Below are 22,765 nucleotides of genomic sequence, written 5' to 3'. Positions count from 1 at the left end.
GTATTTTTCGTTCAATATTTCAAAAAACAAAGCCAATCAGCGGGGCTGAACCTTTTGTAATAATTCGACTTGTGCGAAGCTGAGCGCTTATACTTAATGAGAATTGCGTTAAAGTTGCATTAGTTAACTAACGATTAATTAAAAATCACATTACGAAGTAATTTACACCTTCCAATTGGCGATCATTCCGGGTTAAAATTGAATGGAAAATATCTCATTACGTATTTCAAACGATTACCCCACTCCGAGTATCGCTCGGTTTCACCCAAAGACAACCGGCACGAAAATGGCATACAAAACGTGATTCACATGATATAAACGCATTGAATAACTCAACATGCGCTATCATTTCATCACAACTCATTTGAATTTTCCTAACACCTCGACGTCGTTTTTGTTTTTGTTTGGTTTCTGCCTTCCAGGGATGGCCGATTGCGCATCGGCGACGAGATTGTGAACGTAAACGGGCATCATTTACGTGGCTTGCAGTCTCCCAGCACTGTCCAGCGTATCCTATCGACATTTGTCAACAATGTCGTAGACCTTGTCATCGCACATGACGAGTTAACTACGTTCAACTCTGACGGCAATCGAAAGATCAAAATCGACTCCCGGCCGACGATCGGGCTGCTGGGTGCGACCGGTGGCGGCGGTGGTGGTGGTGGCGGTGGATCCGGTGCGATCTCGATCACTTCCGACGTGTCGTCGACCGGCTCGTCCGGGTCCTCGTCAACCTCGTCGTCGCCGAGAGCAGCACCCGGCAAGCCCACGGTAACGGCCAACGGAGTCGGCAACCCGGTACCGGTCTCCGGTCAACCCGCGAAACCGTTCCCCCTCACACCGATCTACGCCCCGTCGGACTATGTGCCGGTGTACGCGAACCGCATCTCGATCTCGAACACGATCTGCGACGACGAGAAGTGGCAGATGATCAGCAAACAGCGCGTAGAGGCACTGGCAAAGAACGGCTACTCGCAGATCTTGGGCTCGAAGCGGCTCATCAAGGATAGTGACGAAGAGATTGCGTCATCGGCGGACAAGGCGATCGATCCGAACGAGACGGGACTGTACTCGCTGTATCGGCCGGTGTCGCACGGTAGTATCAACCAGGCGATACGCCATCTAACGCATGGAGATGGCGGAGCTCCCACCGTGATGGTGCAGGTGATCTCCGACACGATCCGGCGGAATGTGCCCATCGGCGGAACGAAGGCGTACCGGGCGGCGAAGGCGTTGAAGAGCGAAGAAGACATCCCCCGATCGGTACAACGGATACGGCTCCAGTCGGACGGTGGTGACGGGATCGAAGGTGTGTCAGATGAGTGTCCATCGCTGGAAGGCAATCCACTGCAACGCTCGAAGACGGAGAACAACATTAGTGGTGCGCGGGACGAGTTGGACTGCTCGCTGGACGGTACCAAGTTCGAGGCGGGCGTGCGCATACTGATCAACGAGGAAGGATCGTCCTACATCGAGGGTAAGACCGATAAACTCCCAACCCCGGGTGGATAAAGTATGGTAGAATAATTTGATTGCCCGAATTCTTTATAACGGCCTTTATAACTTCGTCATTTTCTAAGATTTTTGGAATTCTAAATGGCTTTTATCAAGAATACTTGTTATCTTTACTTTGGAATTTTCGGTGATGCACCTTTCCCGCGTCATTCCGCTAGCTCAGTGCAAAACAAAAAAGGCCGCATTTTTTTCAACTTTTACATTTTCATAAAAATGTTAATTCAGAAAACATAATACGATAGAAGGGAAGTACATTAAGCGCAAAGAAAATGCATGAATCCACCTTTAAAACATTATTTAATGTTTTTACGATTACAAATGACGCTACAAATTGACCTTGAAGTCATGGAAATTGGCGTTACTTTCGTTTCTTGAGGTCCATTTATGGTGTCATTTTTTATCCTAAAAATAAGAAAATATATTTTCGCTGTACTTTTATGTTTGCTTTCTAACGCATTCTTATTAACTGGGTTAATATATTTTTCTTTGTAAAATATAAAAAATTACCCTTTTTCCTTAACGCCAAGCTAACAAAGTAATCAAGTGGTATATCGAAAAAAAACCAGAAACGCTAACAGATACACTAAAACAAATACACTAAAAAGTAGCCATTTGGGGATTCGACAAAAACAATTACGAAGTCATACCGTTTGTAAAAGAGCAGTTAAAAAATGACCACTAAAACTCATTCGGGCCAGGCAAATTTGGTTCTCGAAACTGGTTTAACAGAAAAATCGATAAGCATTATTTGTTTTGAAAAAATATTCAGCCGTTTTCGAAATATTTAAAACGGAAATTTCCCAGCGATCAAAATGACTGTTGTTTGAGTTCCAGTATTAATAATCGTTTTTCTCCTTTGGACAGGAATACACAAGTGTACCTACCTGACCGTCACCTTCTACAAGGGAGCCGGCATGAAGTCGCTCGGTTTCAGCATAGTCGGTGGTCGAGACTCGCCACGTGGCAACATGGGTATCTACGTGAAGACGGTCTTTCCGAGCGGACAAGCCGCTCTGGATGGGACGTTATTGGCGGGTAGGTTCCTTAAACGACTCGTTTCGTTCAATTCAAAGCATTGTTACTAATATTGTCCATTCCTTCGTGTAGGAGATGAAATACTGTCAATCAATGACGTCGCCGTGCAGGGTATGAGCCACTGCGAGACGATCGCACTGTTCAAGAACGTCAAGGAAGGACCGGTGGTGCTGAAGCTAGCCAGAAGAAGGTACGGTACCGGTATTCACCAAACCTCTTTTGCGAGGAGTTTTTCCGAATCAAACAAATAATTTTACATCGTTTCCTCTTGCAGATACCATCGCGCCAAGTCCGTGGACAACCTACCGAACTGAGTGTCAAGTGAACGATTTCAACACACCCCCTTCATTTATGCGCGACTTCGAAGGCACACGATCACGAAGATCACGAAACACACAATCGACGGCATAATTATTATTTATTCTACCCACGTCTATCCTCCGGCCTGGGTTGGGGACACGTCAATTCTAGTCACCTGTTTCTGTATAGTTTTCTGCAAACATGCGCGCGCACGACACGCACGCACGCACGCCCGGGGTTTTAGATGAACCGAAACCCTACGAGACTTTAGATTTCAACAGCCCTTCTGGTGCTCCATCCCGTTTGTCCCGTGTTTATGCATCAAATCAGCAAGCGAACGCGGCCGGAATCATCGGCGATACAAGAGATCGGGCACACGCAACCGCATACTAATGGCAATGTACGCTACTTGTTGCCACTTGACATTAAACTCACTTGCGCGCGAACCGGATGGTTCGGTTAACGGCACGGATCGGATCTTCTAGTGTAAGAAATTGACAAACATTTAGGTTAAGGGCTTTTCTTTTCTCTCTCCATCCTTCCTTCTTTAGCACATTGTTCTCCTCTCTCTCTCTGTTCTTGTACAAATCGTAAATGATATCCCAAAAATAAAATGAGATAAAACATTCGTAAGGAAAACGCTAGTTTTACTGTTTTTTTTCTCTCCGTTTCATCCTATATTCCCGGCACGGTACTCACAATCCCACCGATCTACAAAAAGGCCGCCATCGAATATGGTTTTTTCCCGTGTTACGTGCTGCAGGCGGTCTGCGTTGAGGGGACGCTTCCGTCCGTGCGGGCCGTATCGGACTCGATTGGTTTAGCGCTAACCTCAATGCGTCGCTTCTTGGAATAATGTTCGATGCGATTCTCCAAGCTCTCTTTGCGACCAAAAAGAAAAATAAAAGAATGGAAATTAGCTAGCTTATAAAAGATAAACATGGTTCCTTATAGTATAGCATCTTACCACATCGCTGTCGCTGGAGTAAAGGGCAGTACTCTCTGCTTCTTACGCCTTGTGTCAGTGAGTCAGCCTGATTACATAAGGAACGGCCGACTCCAAAGTTCTCCTGGAATACACCCTGCAATGTGGCCAACATTTCACGAATCATCGTAGTCCTAACCAGAGGAAAAAAAATGAGATTTTAGATTTTTGAATCGGCAAAAACAACATCTATCATGTCTTTCGCTATACTATCATTACTTTACGCTATGCTTCGTCCATAGGGTTTGTAGATCCGAAATAGTACGCCATAGATTGTCCTCTTGGTAAATCCACGGTCGTAACTCGCTTTCGTCGTCTGTTTTACCCTCGTTAGGTTCACCACTTTTCTCGTTGAACTGACATTCGTACAAATTCAGGGGAACATCGCTGGCCATGCTGTACTGAGGCTTGCAGGGGTTTTTCTCAACGTCCAGCAGTTCCTGCACGATCGCTGGATTCTCTTTTCCCTGGCCAACTAGCAATAATACAGCCATAATGCAACGCACTTGATGCCAGAGGAAGGCTTTGCCCCGAAGTTGTAGGTACATCATGTCGTAGCTCCGATCGTCCGTAGTGTCCGCTTGCGATGGTCGGATGCAGATTTCCTCGATGCTTCGTACAAAATTCACCACCCCATTTCCAACGTCCATTTTGCACAAATTCCTAAAATCGTGTGAGCCCAACATGTGCCCGGCTGCTTCCTCCATCGCGGTTATGTTCAGGTCCCCCCGGGGAAAGAAGTAGCGGTACGTGCGCGAACGACAGTCAAACCGAGCACTATAGCTAGTGTTCACCATGGGCATCCAGGCGAGACACCGGATCTCTTCCGGCAGCACACGGTTCAACATTGCACAGTAATCGAGCTCAGCAGCTACGTTCTCCTCGAGCAGCTGCTCCTTGGGGGGAAACTTGGAGCGTACGTCCAGGCTGATTACCTGATGGAAGGCGCTAACGCCTTTATCTGTACGACCGCATCGATTGTAGTTCGAGGTTTCTCGGCTTTCGATCAGACAAACTTTTTTCAGCGCAGTAAAAACATGATACTCTGCGGTTGAGATAGCATAAATAACATCAGAACAGTTCGTATCGAGAAATAAAAGCTTTTTTTAACCTACCAATCGTATCGAGGGAATCTTCTTGTGCTGCAAAGCCCTGATAATCCCACCCGAGGTAGTAAAATCGTAGAAGAATGTGGCGTTTGAAGCACTTGCTGAAATCGAAAGGGCGCTTCTTCGAGACCTTGCCATCGGCACCCTTCACCGTTGTTAGGTTTTTCTGCACGATGCACTTAAGCTGCTTGTTGTGCGCTTCCAGTTGTTGAATTTTTTCCACCAACTCCTGCAAATATACTTGTCTTAAGTCTTCTCTACACTCAAACAATTCTTGTTCGGAAACAGGCTTACCTCTTTTGAAAGTGATTGTAATTGTTCAGTTGTTGATAAGTTCACTTTCTTTTTCACTTTTACGTCCATCGTTTCTGTAAACGAAAACTATAAATATAAAGCCGGTCAGTTTTGTTCTATGATAAACCAAAACAACAACAAACTAGAGTTGGGAATTCCAACGTGCTTCTGACAGCAGCTCCTAATGCGGTCCTACTTTTGAAAAGCGCCAGCTCTTTTGGAACTAAGTTAATACTGGAATTCCATATCCCAACGAGCAAAGGAAATGTAAAGCACCGGTGAATTAGTGGCTCAATTACCAACCCATTATACCCTTATTAGACGAGGAATATTTCTGTCCGTCGATTTTGGAAGATCGGGCACGACCGTTTCCGATTTTTTTCGAATAGAATTTTTATGTCAATGTGGCGATTTGTTTACTTTTTGCTCGGTTGTTGTTTGCAACAGATTTTGTTCGTTACTCTAGGTTGAACAATACGCTAAATTCAAACATGAAAATGATCAATTTACTGCAAAATCCATTTTGTGGAACTTTGCGTTACTACACGAGCGGACAGAATTTTTATGCCAAAAGCCTATTTTGGCAGTAAAATTCTAGGCAAAAATGACAGTAAAAGCTCTCGTCTAATAAGTGTATTAAGACTCCATCAAGGGGTTATACACCTACCATATGAAAGACCTATTCATCTATGTCAGGGGTCTCCAAACTTTTTTTAACGCGGGCCGCATTGGGTGGAATATGGCGTTAGGCCACATTTACCCAAGGAGGAGAGGGTCTCGCGGGCCGCATGCGGCTAAATAAGCTAAAATCATGCAACACTTTTCCGTGTAAGATAACTTCAGTCAGATGATTACTTTAAAATTACCCATGTCCTATCAGAACCAGCAGCCTCAAATGGTGGATGGTTTCTTTCGTCAAAAAAGTCTTAAAGCATTGTATGGAAATGAAACACCATGCGTTCTTCATTATATATTTCATTCAATTTTCGTATTTTTTTTTGCGATTTTCCATGCGCTCATCCTTAGCGTTTCCTTTCCAGCGTTCCACTGACACGTGTAGACGATTTTGCCCTGTTTCCGCAGACGATTTGCCTAAAGTTTTGGTAATGATTTTTTTTTTTTGTTCGTTTGGTTTTTCTCCTTCGAGTTTTACTATGTCCTGCATCTGTTCACATTTTTCACGTAGTATATGGGGTATATCGGTATATATTCGTTATCGAGTAACGGTACAATAATTGTGATAGGGATGAATAATACAGAAATCAATTGCATTGATGTGGTAACCGAGCATAAAATACATCGACGTCATGCGTTCGGACGCGGATTGCACTGTCCCTTCTCACATATAGCTACCATCTTATAACTATGAATATTGGATTTAGCGTTAAGATTACCGTTACTATTTATATTATTGTATTTGGGATTAATGGCTTTTATCGTGCCGCCCGACATGCTAATAGCACCTCCGCCGCCGCCGCCACCCCCACCTCCTCCGTTACCACCGTATCGATTTCCACTACCTCCCCCGGTACCCCCTGCTCCTCCACCTCCGCCTCGATCATACTCCTTGATCCGGCCGCCCCCGCCACCTACATCTCCCCCACCAACACCGTGCCTACCACCATCGCTGCCCGGCAGTGCCGAACCACCGTCCGGGTGCTTACCGTTAAAGTAGTTAAAGGTATCGTACGGATTGAAGTGATCGTGCATACCATTGTTGTCGTTAATGCTAGCGATTTGATTACCGTCGAGAAAGTTGAGCGAGAAGATGGTCGGAAACAGATAGAACACCAGAAATATGAACGCGTACATCACGAAGTGCAACACGAAGCAGGTCCACACTAGTTTTATCTGGACGAGAAAACAGAGGAAAGGGCACTTATTAGTACACAGGTGGTTCCGAAACCAGAGTACGGTCCCACGTTCCGATCTTACCTTGCCTTTCCTACTGTACTTGGTAAAGCTGAGGTATGGGGTAAGAGCTAGGGTAAACGTGGTGCCAAAGAGTAGTCCCGATATCAGTCCGGTAAAGTTCTGCTGCCACGGTAGCGTCCCCATGCCGAAGAGCAGGCAGCCGAGGAAGAGCATCTTCAGCATGGCGTACTGTGGCTTCTTCAGGTTTCGCCAGTGGCACAGGATGAGTAGTACGAGTAGCGATGACAAGGTACCCGCCAACGATGGTAGCGGACCAACCTGAAGAAGACAAGAGCAACGGAACGGTACGATTTAAGCTTGTTGTTCCATACGCTAGGGAGGCTATTCGCAATGTAGAATGCCAAACCTCGGCCTTGTAGGGTACGAAAATGGCACTGGTAAGGTTGCCAACGATGCCCGATCCAATGTAGACTATCGCCGTCCGCAGGGATCCCAACAAACGCTCCAGATCCGCAAGGAGAATGTGTTGAAAGGCAACAGTGATTATGAGATGAACGATACCGGCGTGGATGTAGAGCGACGTGAATAGCCGGTAGAACTGATCGGGCAGGTCGGTGACGATGAATGGAAACATACCGCACACATCGTTCAAGCAGGAAACCTATTGGAAGAAGGTGGAACGAATAAGATTGGATTGAAGTACGAAAACATTTCCCTATCATACTTTTCGGAGATTCCAAGAGTGTTTATAAGGCACTTTAACTCTTCTCTGAGACTATGAAATCGTTTCGATTTTACAGTTGGAAATTCTCCGCACCAACTTACCTGTGAACACAAGGAAGCTTCGTCGTGAAAGTAACCCCGAACGAAGTCACAGTACTCGCGGGTTGTGATGCGGCACTCGCCCGAGATGCCCATGCAGCACGGATGGCCGATCACCTCGCAGACCATATGCTCGGCCGTGTGGTCCTTGAAGCGGAATCGTTGGGTGAACTGATTGTTCTTCCGACAGATAGGCCACTTGGTGATGTCGTCCGGCCACTCGTGCGGTGCCACCGAGGCAGGTGCATCGCAGTACTTCGGATCGAGTCCGCAGACACTGCCGGAGATGCGCCCGCCCGGTCCAGAGTCACCGGGGGACCATTTTTTCCACGTCGAAATGGTCTGAAGCGTGATGGAGTTGCGAAAGAAGAAAGATTCATATAAGTTTGTTAGGGATATAGCCACCGAAAAACCTGATTTGAATTACCGTAGGCCATAAACCACGTACGGAACAGTCCGCCTGGGAACTCTGAACGCAACCGGAGTCATCGTTTCGGATGCAGCAGCCTATTTTGGCAGTAAAATTCTAGGCAAAAATGACAGTAAAAGCTCTCGTCTAATAAGTGTATTAAGACTCCATCAAGGGGTTATACACCTACCATATGAAAGACCTATTCATCTATGTCAGGGGTCTCCAAACTTTTTTTAACGCGGGCCGCATTGGGTGGAATATGGCGTTAGGCCACATTTACCCAAGGAGGAGAGGGTCTCGCGGGCCGCATGCGGCTAAATAAGCTAAAATCATGCAACACTTTTCCGTGTAAGATAACTTCAGTCAGATGATTACTTTAAAATTACCCATGTCCTATCAGAACCAGCAGCCTCAAATGGTGGATGGTTTCTTTCGTCAAAAAAGTCTTAAAGCATTGTATGGAAATGAAACACCATGCGTTCTTCATTATATATTTCATTCAATTTTCGTATTTTTTTTTGCGATTTTCCATGCGCTCATCCTTAGCGTTTCCTTTCCAGCGTTCCACTGACACGTGTAGACGATTTTGCCCTGTTTCCGCAGACGATTTGCCTAAAGTTTTGGTAATGATTTTTTTTTTTTGTTCGTTTGGTTTTTCTCCTTCGAGTTTTACTATGTCCTGCATCTGTTCACATTTTTCACGTAGTATATGGGGTATATCGGTATATATTCGTTATCGAGTAACGGTACAATAATTGTGATAGGGATGAATAATACAGAAATCAATTGCATTGATGTGGTAACCGAGCATAAAATACATCGACGTCATGCGTTCGGACGCGGATTGCACTGTCCCTTCTCACATATAGCTACCATCTTATAACTATGAATATTGGATTTAGCGTTAAGATTACCGTTACTATTTATATTATTGTATTTGGGATTAATGGCTTTTATCGTGCCGCCCGACATGCTAATAGCACCTCCGCCGCCGCCGCCACCCCCACCTCCTCCGTTACCACCGTATCGATTTCCACTACCTCCCCCGGTACCCCCTGCTCCTCCACCTCCGCCTCGATCATACTCCTTGATCCGGCCGCCCCCGCCACCTACATCTCCCCCACCAACACCGTGCCTACCACCATCGCTGCCCGGCAGTGCCGAACCACCGTCCGGGTGCTTACCGTTAAAGTAGTTAAAGGTATCGTACGGATTGAAGTGATCGTGCATACCATTGTTGTCGTTAATGCTAGCGATTTGATTACCGTCGAGAAAGTTGAGCGAGAAGATGGTCGGAAACAGATAGAACACCAGAAATATGAACGCGTACATCACGAAGTGCAACACGAAGCAGGTCCACACTAGTTTTATCTGGACGAGAAAACAGAGGAAAGGGCACTTATTAGTACACAGGTGGTTCCGAAACCAGAGTACGGTCCCACGTTCCGATCTTACCTTGCCTTTCCTACTGTACTTGGTAAAGCTGAGGTATGGGGTAAGAGCTAGGGTAAACGTGGTGCCAAAGAGTAGTCCCGATATCAGTCCGGTAAAGTTCTGCTGCCACGGTAGCGTCCCCATGCCGAAGAGCAGGCAGCCGAGGAAGAGCATCTTCAGCATGGCGTACTGTGGCTTCTTCAGGTTTCGCCAGTGGCACAGGATGAGTAGTACGAGTAGCGATGACAAGGTACCCGCCAACGATGGTAGCGGACCAACCTGAAGAAGACAAGAGCAACGGAACGGTACGATTTAAGCTTGTTGTTCCATACGCTAGGGAGGCTATTCGCAATGTAGAATGCCAAACCTCGGCCTTGTAGGGTACGAAAATGGCACTGGTAAGGTTGCCAACGATGCCCGATCCAATGTAGACTATCGCCGTCCGCAGGGATCCCAACAAACGCTCCAGATCCGCAAGGAGAATGTGTTGAAAGGCAACAGTGATTATGAGATGAACGATACCGGCGTGGATGTAGAGCGACGTGAATAGCCGGTAGAACTGATCGGGCAGGTCGGTGACGATGAATGGAAACATACCGCACACATCGTTCAAGCAGGAAACCTATTGGAAGAAGGTGGAACGAATAAGATTGGATTGAAGTACGAAAACATTTCCCTATCATACTTTTCGGAGATTCCAAGAGTGTTTATAAGGCACTTTAACTCTTCTCTGAGACTATGAAATCGTTTCGATTTTACAGTTGGAAATTCTCCGCACCAACTTACCTGTGAACACAAGGAAGCTTCGTCGTGAAAGTAACCCCGAACGAAGTCACAGTACTCGCGGGTTGTGATGCGGCACTCGCCCGAGATGCCCATGCAGCACGGATGGCCGATCACCTCGCAGACCATATGCTCGGCCGTGTGGTCCTTGAAGCGGAATCGTTGGGTGAACTGATTGTTCTTCCGACAGATAGGCCACTTGGTGATGTCGTCCGGCCACTCGTGCGGTGCCACCGAGGCAGGTGCATCGCAGTACTTCGGATCGAGTCCGCAGACACTGCCGGAGATGCGCCCGCCCGGTCCAGAGTCACCGGGGGACCATTTTTTCCACGTCGAAATGGTCTGAAGCGTGATGGAGTTGCGAAAGAAGAAAGATTCATATAAGTTTGTTAGGGATATAGCCACCGAAAAACCTGATTTGAATTACCGTAGGCCATAAACCACGTACGGAACAGTCCGCCTGGGAACTCTGAACGCAACCGGAGTCATCGTTTCGGATGCAGCAGGCCGTTTCACGCTCTTGTTTACGCGTTTTCGCTATCTGATCCATAATCCTTGCGTCTCGTCGCATGCACGGGCCATACTTGGACCCCAGATGCACCAGATCGTCACGTCTTGGTCCTATCCAGATATTTCGCTGCTCATAATGTTGAACCTAACGTAAAGAAGACATGCATTAGCAAAAGCAAGGTGCGTTATAGAACTCGCCACAGACTAACCGTTTGTAAGCTCAAGCTGGTGACCAACACCTGGCTGCTTTTCTGTTCATTTCCTATACCGATTGGACCTACACCGTAGCACAACAGGGTCAACAGCAGTACCAATATCTGCGTTGTATTCACCCAGTACGTAAAGAACGGTCTATAGTCGTACCGTTCGTCGAGTGCATTTGGACGCAACAGTTTAATACAATGTCGCGGTGGCCGACGGGAGTTATCGAGCACACTTTCCAGGATCGACCCGGGGATTCGCTGCCCGTAGAAGAACTGGAACATTGCGTGACGTCCCCGGCCAGCTACACCATCTCGGTCCTGCAGTTGAAGGTGTAGTAGCTGCTGTTCGGCAGTTCGTGTCCTCCACCCACCGTTACTGACCATCGCCCGGTCCGTCTCGAGCATGTAAATCTGATGTGAATTGTCGATGCCTCCCAGGTCCTGCTCCGGCTGTTGCTGTTGCATCTGTTGCTGCTGTTGGCCCGGCTGCTGCTGACCGGGACCCGTTCCCAGTATGTCAAAGAACATCTCGTCCTCCTGCACCGGTGTCAGCCCATCGTAGATATCGTTGTCATCGTTGTTGAGGGCAACATGGGCCGGGGCGAAGCTACGGGACCACTGCTTCTGCCGCCGTGGCACACGATTGCGTAAACTCTGCACCACAAACACCAACCCGTTGGCCATCATGCGCGAGACGGACGGCTTCCGTTCGACCAAGTGCTCCTCGGAACCATCATGCCGATAGTAGGGGTTGAATCGCTGACGCCGGTTCTGCTCCGTTTCGGGCTCATCCTGGCTTTGTGCCGGTAACACATCCGGTCGATCGCTGTGCGTGAGATGATCATGCGGAATGTCGGCATGTGGTTCGTTCGGACGGGCGACGGCAGGTAGTTCGTCCTTGAGCGATCCGAAGCGACGAACCGCGAACCGCTTCTGTCGATCTTCCCACTTTTGCTGCTCGTACTCTTCGTTCATCTGATCGACGCCGAAGAACTGGGATGTGCTGCGTCGTAGATACTCCTTGAGACGCTGCTTGTGGGACAGTCGTTGCTGACGTATCGCCTGAACATTGCGCTGCAGCGTCGAGGGTGTCGAGTCTGGCTGTAGTCTTGGGAGGTGCATATGCTGCAACTGTTGTTGTTGTTGTTGCTGCTGCTGCTGCTGTTGTTGCTGTTGAGCCTGATGCTGCACCTGCTGTTGAGCCTGCTGTTGAGCTTGTTGTTGAGCGTGTTGCATTTGCAGCTGCTGCTGCTGTTGCTGTTGCTGATGCTGGGCATGTTGCTGTTGTAGTTGCTGCAGCTGCTGATACAATGGTTGCTGCTGGATCTGCTGATGCGCTTGGATGTGTTGCTGATGTTGGTATTGGATGATGATCGATGGATTACTGCAGGAGCTGTTAAGCGTATGTGACTGAGCAATGATAAGCGACTGCTGTCCATTTCGACCGTCGTCGCCCGGAGTTGCCAGTGTGTAGTGTTGCTGCGGTTGCTGCTGCTGCTGATGATGATGCTGATGATGATGATGGTGATGATGATGGTGGGTATATGACGCGTGTGACACAAGTGACGGTGGGCTGAGAGGTGACTGGCGTTCCATGTCCGACATCGACACGGAGGAAATCGACAGTGGCTGAGGGCTAATGGGCCCTCCGGATGTTTGTGTGGTCTGGTGGACACCGGTAGCCTGGCGCAAGCTGTTGCACTGATAGCATTGTTCCTCGTCCGATGATACCTGCTGGCCGAGGACCATCGGTTCGCTCATGATGCTAACTGGAGTGGTCGCGCGTAACATGGTGTACTCCGGTTGTAACGATTGACGTCCGAGGGTGCCCGTCGTTTGCCCGGAGAAGGTGCAGATCGGCTGCTGCTGACACTTTGCCCCGGTGACAGGGCGTGCCCGGGGCGGTGTGGCGTAATGGTCTGTGGTGTCAACATCCCCCATCATTCCAACGCCTCCGTCCGGCTTCGTCTTCAACCGGTACGGCTGAAGCGTTTTGAGCAACGCCGGTCCAGAGGACGCACTCGTCTGTGAGTGGTTGATGATGTTGATCCCTCCGCCGGATGCCATCAGACCGGCCATCAGGGTGGGCCCGAGCGGGGTCGGCTCGTGCTGGAAGCTCTCCGGTGGCGGCGGCGTCGGGATGTACCGTTTCACCGGGGTATGCACGGTCGATGTGAGATAGTTGTAACTCTCGGACGTCGTCAGAAGGGGCGCATTGCTCATCAGATAGTTCCCGAACTGGTCTACCTTCGACGGGGCAGTTTGCTGTGGAGGTGCCGACGCAGGCGGGTCGCGAAAACGCTCCGGAACAGGATATCGGGTCCTACAAAAGGTAAGAAAAAGAATGGGTAGATTGAATCTGTCATTTTCATGATTTATCAAGAGTGCCTTGGAAATATTCCATAGTCTAATTCGAACTTTACCAAGACCCCTTTAAAAACAGAGTTACTACCAAAGAATTTTATTGAAGAATTGAGGATAATCCACAATGATTCCACAGTTTAACATTATTTATTTAATGTTTTGTCTATTTGTCGTATTCTCCAATCGAGTGTTAGGAATTGGGTCTTTAATTACAAACCATTGGTATTGGAGTACCAAACATATCCAGATTACTTTTCTTGATTCCGTATATGATTCTTGATGTCCTTTTGAACTAACCTGGATCCCGGCGACATAGATCGATGGTGTGGTCCATTGCGCGCCTCCGGATACATGATGGAGTTGGGAGCGGAGCTGGTCGAGTAGCGATCACTGGCGGAAGAGACGGCATGACCGTTGGAGACCGTCGAGGCGGACGCCGGAGAGATGCAGCAAGGTCGCAAGGGTGTCTCCTCACCCGGTCCGTACCGGTCCGTTACGGAGGACACGGAGGACGAGGATGAGGCGGGCAGTGTGGGTGGATGGGATGACAGTGATGGCGGTGGCGGCAATGTCAGTGTACCCTGCCCGGCCACATACGCCGTCAGGCGGGATCCCAGGTTCGAGTAGGACGATTCGCTGAAGCGCGAGGGCGAAGACGTGGCACCCCCGGTCTGCACCACGCCCGCTCCACCGCTCGGTCCGGACCCGTCGCACAGTCCATCGTCGTAGTTGATAGTGGAGGTGACGCTGAACTGCTGCTGGTAGTGCTGATGGCCAAACGAAGACCGCCGGCTACGGCTCATACCTTCCGTGTGTGAAACTTGCACCAACCGAGTGCATCAATTCCGATCAACAACACAGGGGGACGCTCAACTGATGCCTCTCGATTCGACCAAGTGCAACTCCTCCCTTCCTGCTCGTGCAGTTTTGATAACCTGCTAATACGACCTAACTTGAGGCGAGGGTTTCGACAAAATAGAACTAGAGGTCGATTGAAACTACGAGGATACGCTTCGGTTTCTTTTTCTTTTCCCTAACAACGCGTCTTGCTTTCTTCTATTTGACTAAAAGCAGGCGACCAACTCATGCGCCCATAGGGGTTTCAAGCGCAATGCAAGCGACGACAAAAATCGATCCTTCAAGGTACGGCGCGGTTGTTTTTCTCCTCCCGAATTGTGCTAGCCTACTACGATTCACCCTTCCTTACTCGTAACGTTCCGGATTGAGATCAGGATTCAATTTGACTAACATAAAAATTGCACTAAACACCATCCGTGACCACTAGCCAGCAGTTAGCAGAGGCAGCAGCTGTAGACTCGCATGTTCCGCCATCCTTACCGAACGTAGTGAGTGTGAGCGAGTGTGATGCCCTTGCGTTTCCAAACCTCGATTGTCCTCCACAACGAATGGCTCCGATGGCTACTTCGATTTTCCACTGTACAGTTTCTGAGCATCGAGGCAGTGCTTGGGATTACTGTTATCCAAAATGGCTAAGCTTGCTAAAATAAACACACCCCGGAATGTCGTACGGTCCCAATGGCTGCACGGAGCCATGGAGGAGTAGGTACGGACGCACGCACGAACGCACGCACGGTCGCCCACGGAGGCTGGCTGGTGACGGAACCCATCAATCCTCGCACCAGCAGGAAACTGCCACCGATGTCCTCGTCGTAATCCATATCCGTCGGTGCTGGAGCGTTCCCCACATCATTGACGGGGTGTCGAGCAGACCTAGAACTTGACTCCGCAGTTGGCAACAAACAATTGCACCGCACCGAACCGAAACTGGGCTGCTTTCGCCTTGAAAACTCGCCTGCCCACACGCTTCCCCGTGTGTGTGTTTTTGCGGTAGGTACGTATCCTTTGGCACTACTGCTCCCGTAATGGGTATGTGGGACGGTGATCGGACAGAAAAGTAGTCCCCCACACCAACTCGCTCTCTTTTTCGCACACCTGCCAGCACTCACACAGCGGACGCGACGGACACACGGCGAGACGGCCGCACACTACACAACAAACACGCACACGCCCATGTCAACGTCGTTGGACAAGGACTTCCACGCAGGATTTCAACTGAACAGGATTTTTCCCATCAATTCCCACTGCTTTCCGGACACTTTCACGCTATTTCTAAATTTTCTTTCCACCCAGAATCCGGTCCCCCAACGGAAAGGGACTTTTTGGGAAGCCTTTTCGACCGTTTTCCTGACCGACCAGGAAAAACACTACCCGCGACGACACACAATCTGCAGCCTCACCAGAAAACGGCTGAACCAAGTGCCAGCGAGTCGCCCCACACTGACACAAATATCGATTAGGCTGGTGTCCCATCGTTGCCGCATGGTTGGCAGCGCTCACTTTTGACTGAAGCCCCGATGACCGATGGGCTGGGGGCAACGGAAAAGGGGGAGGTTTGTGGATATTTGGGGAATAAAAAATCACAACAAATTTTCCCCAACCGTGCTCGAGCCATCGACAGTTTGTTTTTCACGGACTGCGCATGTGCCGGAGGGCAGATGGGGAAGGCCCTTAAGGACATTCGGGTGCGGGATTCTCCTGATTTGAGCTTCTCTCTTTTCGCCGCGTTGCAGTTCTAACGTTCTGTTTATCATGCTGTCCTTTCATATCTTTCTAACGTGTGACGTTGGTGTACACACAATAAAAACACAGAAAGTTTGTTGGCTGTACAAACAAGTGGTTCAAAGCTTTTTTGTCCATCTGCTAGGGAAGTTTCGTTTATCCACCATAGCGCATTGTGCGGATTGAGTTCATGGACGTGTTACACGTGTTACGTTTGAATTTTTGACAAAGAAAACCGTTAATCGTTCTTTTGATATCGAAAAAACATGCTGCCAGGAGGTACAAGTCATTTGAATCTCAAAAACTGTTCAAGTGCGAATCCACGTGCAAAAACATAAGGAAAGTTTATTCCGATTTTGTTTGAAACATGGCGATGTTGGATAAAATAGAAAGAAAGAGAATTATTTCCTGAGTTCACTCAGGATACTGCGAGATATTGCAGTAGTGAAGCATAATCTGGAGAAAAAAAAATCAAAATTGTTGTTAAAAGCGTACACCTAAAGGAGCGTTGGTTTTTCTTTATTAACTCGCCTCAAACAATAACCAAATTTAATTTTTTATTTATCAGACAAAACTAATATACAATTCCTTTTTGCATAGCTTGTTTTACCTTCTTTAAAATACGATAATTTGTGAAAAAAGGTCTTATTCATCAACGCAAAGTTGAGTATACAATACTGTGCATACAATCTAAGACCAAAACTGGGGGATTACAAAGACATTTTACGATATCAGAACCGAATAGAGTACTAAGTGAGGTTTAAATCGTTGTCCTGCTGGAGACAGTAATGACAAAGTAAGATTAATTTCTTAACGATAGGTTATTGGTCATGTTTCGGAATGTTCAAATAACCCATTTTGTCCTCGACGGTTTCGCTGAACTGCATGCTGCCATTGAACCAACTGCCATTGAACTTTATAGCACATCGCTGCAGTACGTTTAAAATATTGCATTATGCTAATGTTTACTCGAGTTACGATAGAAAATGTATTGTAGGAGAATTTAAGCGATTACCTATAAGAAACTAAAAGCAGCAACGGTGCCATGCTCACCCTCAATGAACACGTTCTGCAATTTCTTTGTGCATTCCACTAATTAGGCATTTTAAACTAGTAAATTAAAAATTTATGTTATTGTTTAAAAATATATATTAGCTTTTATTTCGATCATACATATTCTGAACAGTTGAAACAGTTTTTTTGTTTGATGTACCATTTGTTGTGTCTTGCAGTAGCACAGCTGGAAGCTCCTTGCTTGAAGCGCATTATAAAGTATTTCGCAACCCTTACGGCCACGGATAGCCACACCCGCGTTCGGTGTTCGCCTGGCTTGGCCATTCTAGCCAATCGTCCTTAAACTTACAGCATTAAATAACAATCTTCTCCGTTCATTACGTTCATGAGCGACCTTTTGACTGAGTCGGCGTATAATTTAGTAACTATATAGTTCTTGTAAAACCTAGCTAGTAGAGATGCATCGAAAGAGCGGTTTCCGTGTCCGTCGACATCCGTCCACGAGCCGTCCCGGCACCGAACGTGTAACCGATTGTGCGTTCAGTGGTTGTAAGCGTGCAGCGCAGTTTCTTCGCCCCGAGGGGAACCTCATCCAGAGCATATCGTTCCGACCCCTGGATGGACGGTGAACGAGTTCGCGGAAGCGATCGTCGCCTCGTTCGCGCGCAGGACATCGATCATTCCTTCTTTTCCGGTTTTGATACGGAGCTGGACGGACGGGCTGGTAGGGCCGGAGTGCTCAAGACGGTACCGTTGAGACTGACGTTGGCGGCACTGGTCGGAGTGGACGTGTGGACACCGGCCATCTCGATCGGTGTCTGCACCGGCGAGTGATGCTGGGAGGCCATCTCCGCTTCGGCCATCTGCAGCCCGATGGTGGCACCGATCTTTGCGCTGGCCTGCCGGAAACTATCGCTCAGCTTCAGCTGCACCACGTTGATGCACATCGAGGTCAGTGCGAGACCGAAGATCAGGTACAGGATGCTGCACATCATGTAGATCGGATGCTGTGGCACGTAGTCACCGAAGCCGATCGTCGAGATTGAGATGAACACGAAGTAGAACGCCTCGAAGAAGCTCCAGTTCTCCCAGGTGCAGTAGATCGTTGCTCCGAACAGCATGTACCCGACCAGGATGACGATCGCGAGCGAGATCGGTAGGTTAAACTCATCGTCGATCTCGAACGTCTCTGGGATCGGCGTGGTAGGTGTTTCCGGTACCGGAACCGTCTCAATTCCCCCTCCCGTTGCTGCACCCGGCTGGCTTTCGGCCTGCGTTCGATACGTTTGGCTCGGAGCGGTTGGCGGCTGAGGGATGGTGGTAGCCGTCGTCGTCGTAGCTCCCTGCAGCTCATTGTCCGCACTCGGTCGCCTCACCATATCGTACACGACATTTAATCCCTTCATCACTTCCTGCAATTGAGTCGCATTTTAGTCGTAAGCCACCGAACGACGTCGTCCTTCCACCGCTACTCACCTGAACCTGGGCTGTTTTTCGAACCTTCCGGAACGATCCAGTGTAGTACAGACGACGCACATAGGACCAAACGAACTTTATACCCCGTGTAAACAGCTTACCGAAGTCTGCCAACACGATCAGGAAGATCGGTATGCCAATGATCGCGTACAGAATCGTCAACGCTCGTCCCGTCGTGGTAGATGGAGATATGTGTCCGTAACCTAGAAAAGAAAGTAAGGAGACATCTTATTAATTGCTTCATTCAATTCTCCAAGCGTAATAATTATCACTATCGCTATCAATAAAACATCAACCAAGAAAAACAAGAGAATGGATTTTTATTGTTCAGAAAATGGAATTCGTTGTGTGAGTGCGCTTTACCAATCGTGGACACCACCGTGAGCGAATAGATGACGCCGTTGATGAAATTCCACGCCGTGTTGCCGCTGTACGACTTCATGCCGGCCTCGAACGCGATCTGGAGTTCCTCCTCGAACTTACGCAAACGATTGCGAGCAGAGAGTTTCCAGTCCTCTTCCCTTCGGGCAATGGACACATAGAGTGAAGAGATTGTTAAACTACATCCATCCATCATTGACAAACACGAGTCCAGAGCACGCGCCCTTACCGTTGATTGTGGCTGGAAAGCCACAGGTGATCGATGAACTCCCGCTTCACGCGCTTAACGCCACATTTGTACTGCGACTCGAATGTTCCCTCCGTCAGCCGGAACACGATGCCGCCGATGCCGCAGAGCAACACCATTACGCCGAAGTAGAACAGGCAGTGGTTCACCTGCACCCGCATCCGAACGATATCCTCCGGATGATCGTCCAGAAAGTCCCGCCACAGGTCGACCATCTCTTTGCCAATCTCGCCCCAGCCGAACACTTCGCCCGGCTTTTCCACGTACGGCACGAGTGGCCTGCGTCGTAACTTTCCTTTAACGTCCTTCACGATCGCCGTAGCGTCCTTTGAGTCGATGGTTTCCACAGGATTCGCTTCACCTTTCGACTCCATCTCTTTCGACCGTTCCATCATTTCATTTTTCTCCTCAGTTTTGTCTCCCTGCTCCTTGCCAGCAACGCGTCTTTGCGTAAGCACCATCTCCGGTTCCTTTTCGACCTTTTCCTGCTGCTCTTGACTCGGTTTGGTCCCAGCCTCCGGTTCTTCGGGCTGAAAATCGGAGGGAAGCTCGGACTCCGGAGACGTTATGCCCGTGTCCGGTGCGGGGATCGGTTTCATCGGCTCGATCTTCGTCGAACGGGGCCGCTTCGGGGGCTTCCGGGGCGAAAAGCGACGCCGCACGGTCATTTGTGCCTTCTTCTCCTCGTCGGACGACAGCCGACCCTCGTCCTCGCTGCTCGACGCGGAATGGCTGGACGTACGGTGTGGAGCCTTTGGAACGATCAGAATTTTCTTCTTCGTGGTCGGCGGCGACAGTGTGTCCGCCCGGGTCGGCGTTTTGCTGCGGTGTGCGGCCGACGGGGCCATCGGGGGCATCGGCGTTGCCTCGATACTTCGCGCCCGCTCCTGCTGCAGTTTGGCCTGTAGTTTGCGGCTCTGCTCCTCCAGCATCTCCTCGCGGTACTTCTCGAACCGTCGCAGCCGCATCCGGTCGAGTTCGCGCTTCTCCTGCAGGAACTTTAGCTTTTCCAGCTCGAACCGGCGGCGCTCCTCGTTGAAGCGCTGCAGGTTGGCCTGCTGGGGACCGGCCGGCTTTCCTTCGGCACCGCCCTCCCCCGCCCGCTCACTTCGGAAGCGTTCGATGCGCTCGCGACGCTGGCGCACTTCCGTGTCCGAGATGCGCCCACCGTCGCTGGAATCATCGGTTTTTGGTTTGCTGTGGATAGAAGTTGAAAACAAAATTGATTTTCTTGTATTAATTCTTCCACACTTTGAGTGAGCTTTTTCATTAACATTTAAGACTTAAAATTTACATTAAACTATGCACTTGATGTGTTAGAAAATCGATTACATTTTTGACATTGTATAGCTTCTTATTTTGTTATCTCGTATTTTTAACACTTATGCAAAGAGCATTTGTATGTTTAACCTCCAAAAACATATTGAAGAATTTTGTAAAATCTATAAATATTTAACTTCAAACTCAAAACATTAAAGAAAGCATTTGGAGAATGGATTGTATTATTCAAACCGATACGAAACTTTTAATATTAACTCCTTCACAGTTTTGCCCGAGCCTGACAGTTTTTGTCGCCTGTTCTGTTTCTATTTTCGTTGTGTGACGTTGATTCTAAGTACACCTGTTTCAAAAACATGTCATTACATGTTTGTACATTTTAACTTATTTATGCGATACTAATCGATGAAATTAAACAAAATTTAACACAGTACTGATCTAAATCACAACAAAAATTAAAAAAAAACACTGAGACTGTGAAGGGGTTAAGATGAATCTTTATCGATATTAACGATTGCTGATAACTTGCTGTGTTCATCAGGAGCATAACAATTTTTACAACAATCTTAATGTGGCGAAAAATCTCCTGTGAAAGAACCCAATATTTTTATAAGGAGGAATTATCATAAATAATAAAAAAATAGGTCAACAAATGTTTCAAACAAAATATTAATCGTTAGACATTAAAACCATCATCCTCTAGATCTTATTGCATGATGTTTATAACAGCACATTTTCCATCCGGCTTTTATATGTCCGCGATTTGCATTTCATAAATATTATTTATACAAGCATATTCCATGTTATTTTTTGTTTATCACTATCACAAATTTTCAACTATGTAATTTTTTTTGTAAAAAATTTATCGATCTAAAACCTTGTTCAAACTAGCCTAGATTTTTATTTAGAAGTTCTAAAGTGACAGAAAATTGTTACAAACCCACGAGCATTGTGTACAAATGCTCTTATGGCATGGATTAGGGATGATAAATATCTTTGTTTCAAATCAAAGATCAATAAGGTAAATTAATCTATATCTATGAAGAACTAAAATTGATTGCTAGCATTGATAAGCGCAAGCATAAAAATTAGGTCTTCGGTTATTGAATATCCTCAATAATCAATTAACATATTTGAATATTTGACCTCAGTAATAAATCGTAGTTAGAAAGGGGTCTGCTGTTATAAATAAAAATTAAACACAATAGCAAAACGAAAATCAATGCAATCTGTCATGCCGCTAAATGAACCGGTGCCAAACTTACCGTGCCGTCGAGATGCTCCGCTTGGCTCGTCGCAGCAGGGAGAATATTTCCGGACTGCTCGGCACCTCGGTTTCGTCGCGCGGCACCGACCGGCTGCGGGGCGCCACGATGGTCAGCTTCTTGTCCTTGCGGGCCAGGATTTTGTTCCGGTGCGCGCTCCCGTACTCGATCGCCCGCTCGATCAGGCTCTTCTTGGACGAGGACGGGCTGCTCTCGACCGTGCTCCGGCCGGTGCCGCGCGTCTCGTCCGAGCCGCTCTGGTCGTCGCACGAGTTCGACCGGCTTCCGACGCTGCCGTCGCGGGCCGGATCCGGTGTCGATTCGCGCAGCTGGCGAGCCACCCGCCGGCGCCGTCGGGCCACCACCGGCACCGCACCCGCACCCGCACCCGGCTGGCCAGCCGTTTTATTCGCCTCCATCGCTAACACGCCCGGGATGGTGTTGGTTCGCGCGTGTCACTAACTCACTCACAGAAATAAAACGATCCGTCGATGGTAAAAATAATTTTCCACGCTTTCCCTCGTCCGAAGCACTTCCCCGACGTTCGCGCTGAAATATGACCCCGTTTTCACTTCGTGCACCACATTTCCAACCGGGTGGAAAACGGATACCGCCACCCGGGAACGCTCACTTATCAGCTGACAGCAATTATCGAATAATCACTTGCGTTAATAAACGGGAAAAAGCACTCGCAACGCCAGGTGTCCGGTGGAAAATCGTTCCACTCGCGCGTACGGAAAAACGTGCCCGCCTTGGTGAACCGTTCGGGACGGCCGCTCGGTGTGTTCTGGTATTCTGGTTGGTCAGAATTGGGGCTAAAAATAAGCGAAACCACATCGAACACGGTCGGTCGGTCACGCAACACGGCCATAGGTTTTCCTTC

At 48.3% G+C, this 22,765-nt stretch overlaps 4 protein-coding genes across 4 annotated transcripts in view; 1 reads left to right on the top strand and 3 right to left on the bottom strand.

Annotated features, from left to right (window-relative positions):
- The window catches only part of LOC131285637 (uncharacterized), a 43,992-nt gene extending 41,128 nt beyond the window's left edge, over positions 1 to 2,864 (top strand). The window contains exons 5-8 of the mRNA XM_058314496.1: positions 423 to 1,477; positions 2,380 to 2,550; positions 2,623 to 2,740; positions 2,825 to 2,864. Of these exons, the coding sequence (XP_058170479.1) occupies positions 423 to 1,477; positions 2,380 to 2,550; positions 2,623 to 2,740; positions 2,825 to 2,864 (1,384 nt within the window). The remainder of the gene's footprint in view (positions 1 to 422; positions 1,478 to 2,379; positions 2,551 to 2,622; positions 2,741 to 2,824) is intronic.
- A 530-nt stretch (positions 2,865 to 3,394) lies between these two features.
- On the bottom strand, positions 3,395 to 5,355 carry LOC131287388 (tRNA pseudouridine(38/39) synthase). Its single transcript, XM_058316433.1, has 5 exons — positions 5,239 to 5,355; positions 4,951 to 5,173; positions 4,055 to 4,880; positions 3,818 to 3,969; positions 3,395 to 3,731 (listed from the first exon to the last, which is right to left on the bottom strand). The coding sequence occupies exons 1-5, from the start codon at positions 5,305 to 5,307 to the stop codon at positions 3,601 to 3,603; spliced, it is 1,401 nt and encodes a 466-aa protein (XP_058172416.1). The 5' UTR covers positions 5,308 to 5,355; the 3' UTR covers positions 3,395 to 3,600.
- Positions 5,356 to 6,543: 1,188 nt separating this feature from the next.
- On the bottom strand, positions 6,544 to 14,444 carry LOC131287777 (inactive rhomboid protein 1-like). Its single transcript, XM_058316861.1, has 8 exons — positions 13,939 to 14,444; positions 11,284 to 13,600; positions 10,992 to 11,219; positions 10,568 to 10,906; positions 10,149 to 10,403; positions 9,803 to 10,060; positions 9,251 to 9,718; positions 6,544 to 6,642 (listed from the first exon to the last, which is right to left on the bottom strand). The coding sequence occupies exons 1-8, from the start codon at positions 14,442 to 14,444 to the stop codon at positions 6,544 to 6,546; spliced, it is 4,470 nt and encodes a 1,489-aa protein (XP_058172844.1).
- A 2,936-nt stretch (positions 14,445 to 17,380) lies between these two features.
- On the bottom strand, positions 17,381 to 22,301 carry LOC131285636 (uncharacterized). The gene is made up of 5 exons (XM_058314494.1): positions 21,883 to 22,301; positions 19,322 to 20,536; positions 19,075 to 19,232; positions 18,712 to 18,914; positions 17,381 to 18,647 (listed from the first exon to the last, which is right to left on the bottom strand). Exons 1-5 carry the CDS (start codon positions 22,299 to 22,301, stop codon positions 17,913 to 17,915), a joined length of 2,730 nt encoding a protein of 909 aa, XP_058170477.1. The 3' UTR covers positions 17,381 to 17,912.
- Between the last annotated feature and the right edge of the window lie 464 nt (positions 22,302 to 22,765).

The sequence above is a fragment of the Anopheles ziemanni genome, chromosome 3 (assembly GCF_943734765.1).
Source record: "Anopheles ziemanni chromosome 3, idAnoZiCoDA_A2_x.2, whole genome shotgun sequence".
NCBI lineage: Eukaryota > Metazoa > Arthropoda > Insecta > Diptera > Culicidae > Anopheles > Anopheles ziemanni.
This window is presented reverse-complemented; position numbering and strand designations above follow the sequence as displayed.

What these genes read in the sequence shown, in the direction of transcription:
- LOC131287777 (XM_058316861.1), bottom strand. Translation starts at nt 14,444, where the DNA reads ATGAGCCGTAGCCGGCGGTCTTCGTTTGGCCATCAGCACTACCAGCAG. An exon ending in TCGTACCCTACAAGGCCGAG is followed by an intron (nt 10,061 to 10,148) that starts GTTTGGCATTCT and finishes TGTCTTCTTCAG; the next exon opens with GTTGGTCCGCTACCATCGTT. An exon ending in ATAGTAACGGTAATCTTAAC is followed by an intron (nt 6,643 to 9,250) that starts GCTAAATCCAAT and finishes TACAATAATATA; the next exon opens with AATAGTAACGGTAATCTTAA.
- LOC131287388 (XM_058316433.1), bottom strand. Translation starts at nt 5,307, where the DNA reads ATGGACGTAAAAGTGAAAAAGAAAGTGAACTTATCAACAACTGAACAA. An exon ending in TGGACGAAGCATAGCGTAAA is followed by an intron (nt 3,970 to 4,054) that starts GTAATGATAGTA and finishes TCCTCTGGTTAG; the next exon opens with GACTACGATGATTCGTGAAA. An exon ending in ACTCCAGCGACAGCGATGTG is followed by an intron (nt 3,732 to 3,817) that starts GTAAGATGCTAT and finishes TTGGTCGCAAAG; the next exon opens with AGAGCTTGGAGAATCGCATC.
- LOC131285636 (XM_058314494.1), bottom strand. Translation starts at nt 22,301, where the DNA reads ATGGAGGCGAATAAAACGGCTGGCCAGCCGGGTGCGGGTGCGGGTGCG. An exon ending in CTTTCCAGCCACAATCAACG is followed by an intron (nt 19,233 to 19,321) that starts GTAAGGGCGCGT and finishes CATTGCCCGAAG; the next exon opens with GGAAGAGGACTGGAAACTCT. An exon ending in GAAAAACAGCCCAGGTTCAG is followed by an intron (nt 18,648 to 18,711) that starts GTGAGTAGCGGT and finishes ACTCAATTGCAG; the next exon opens with GAAGTGATGAAGGGATTAAA.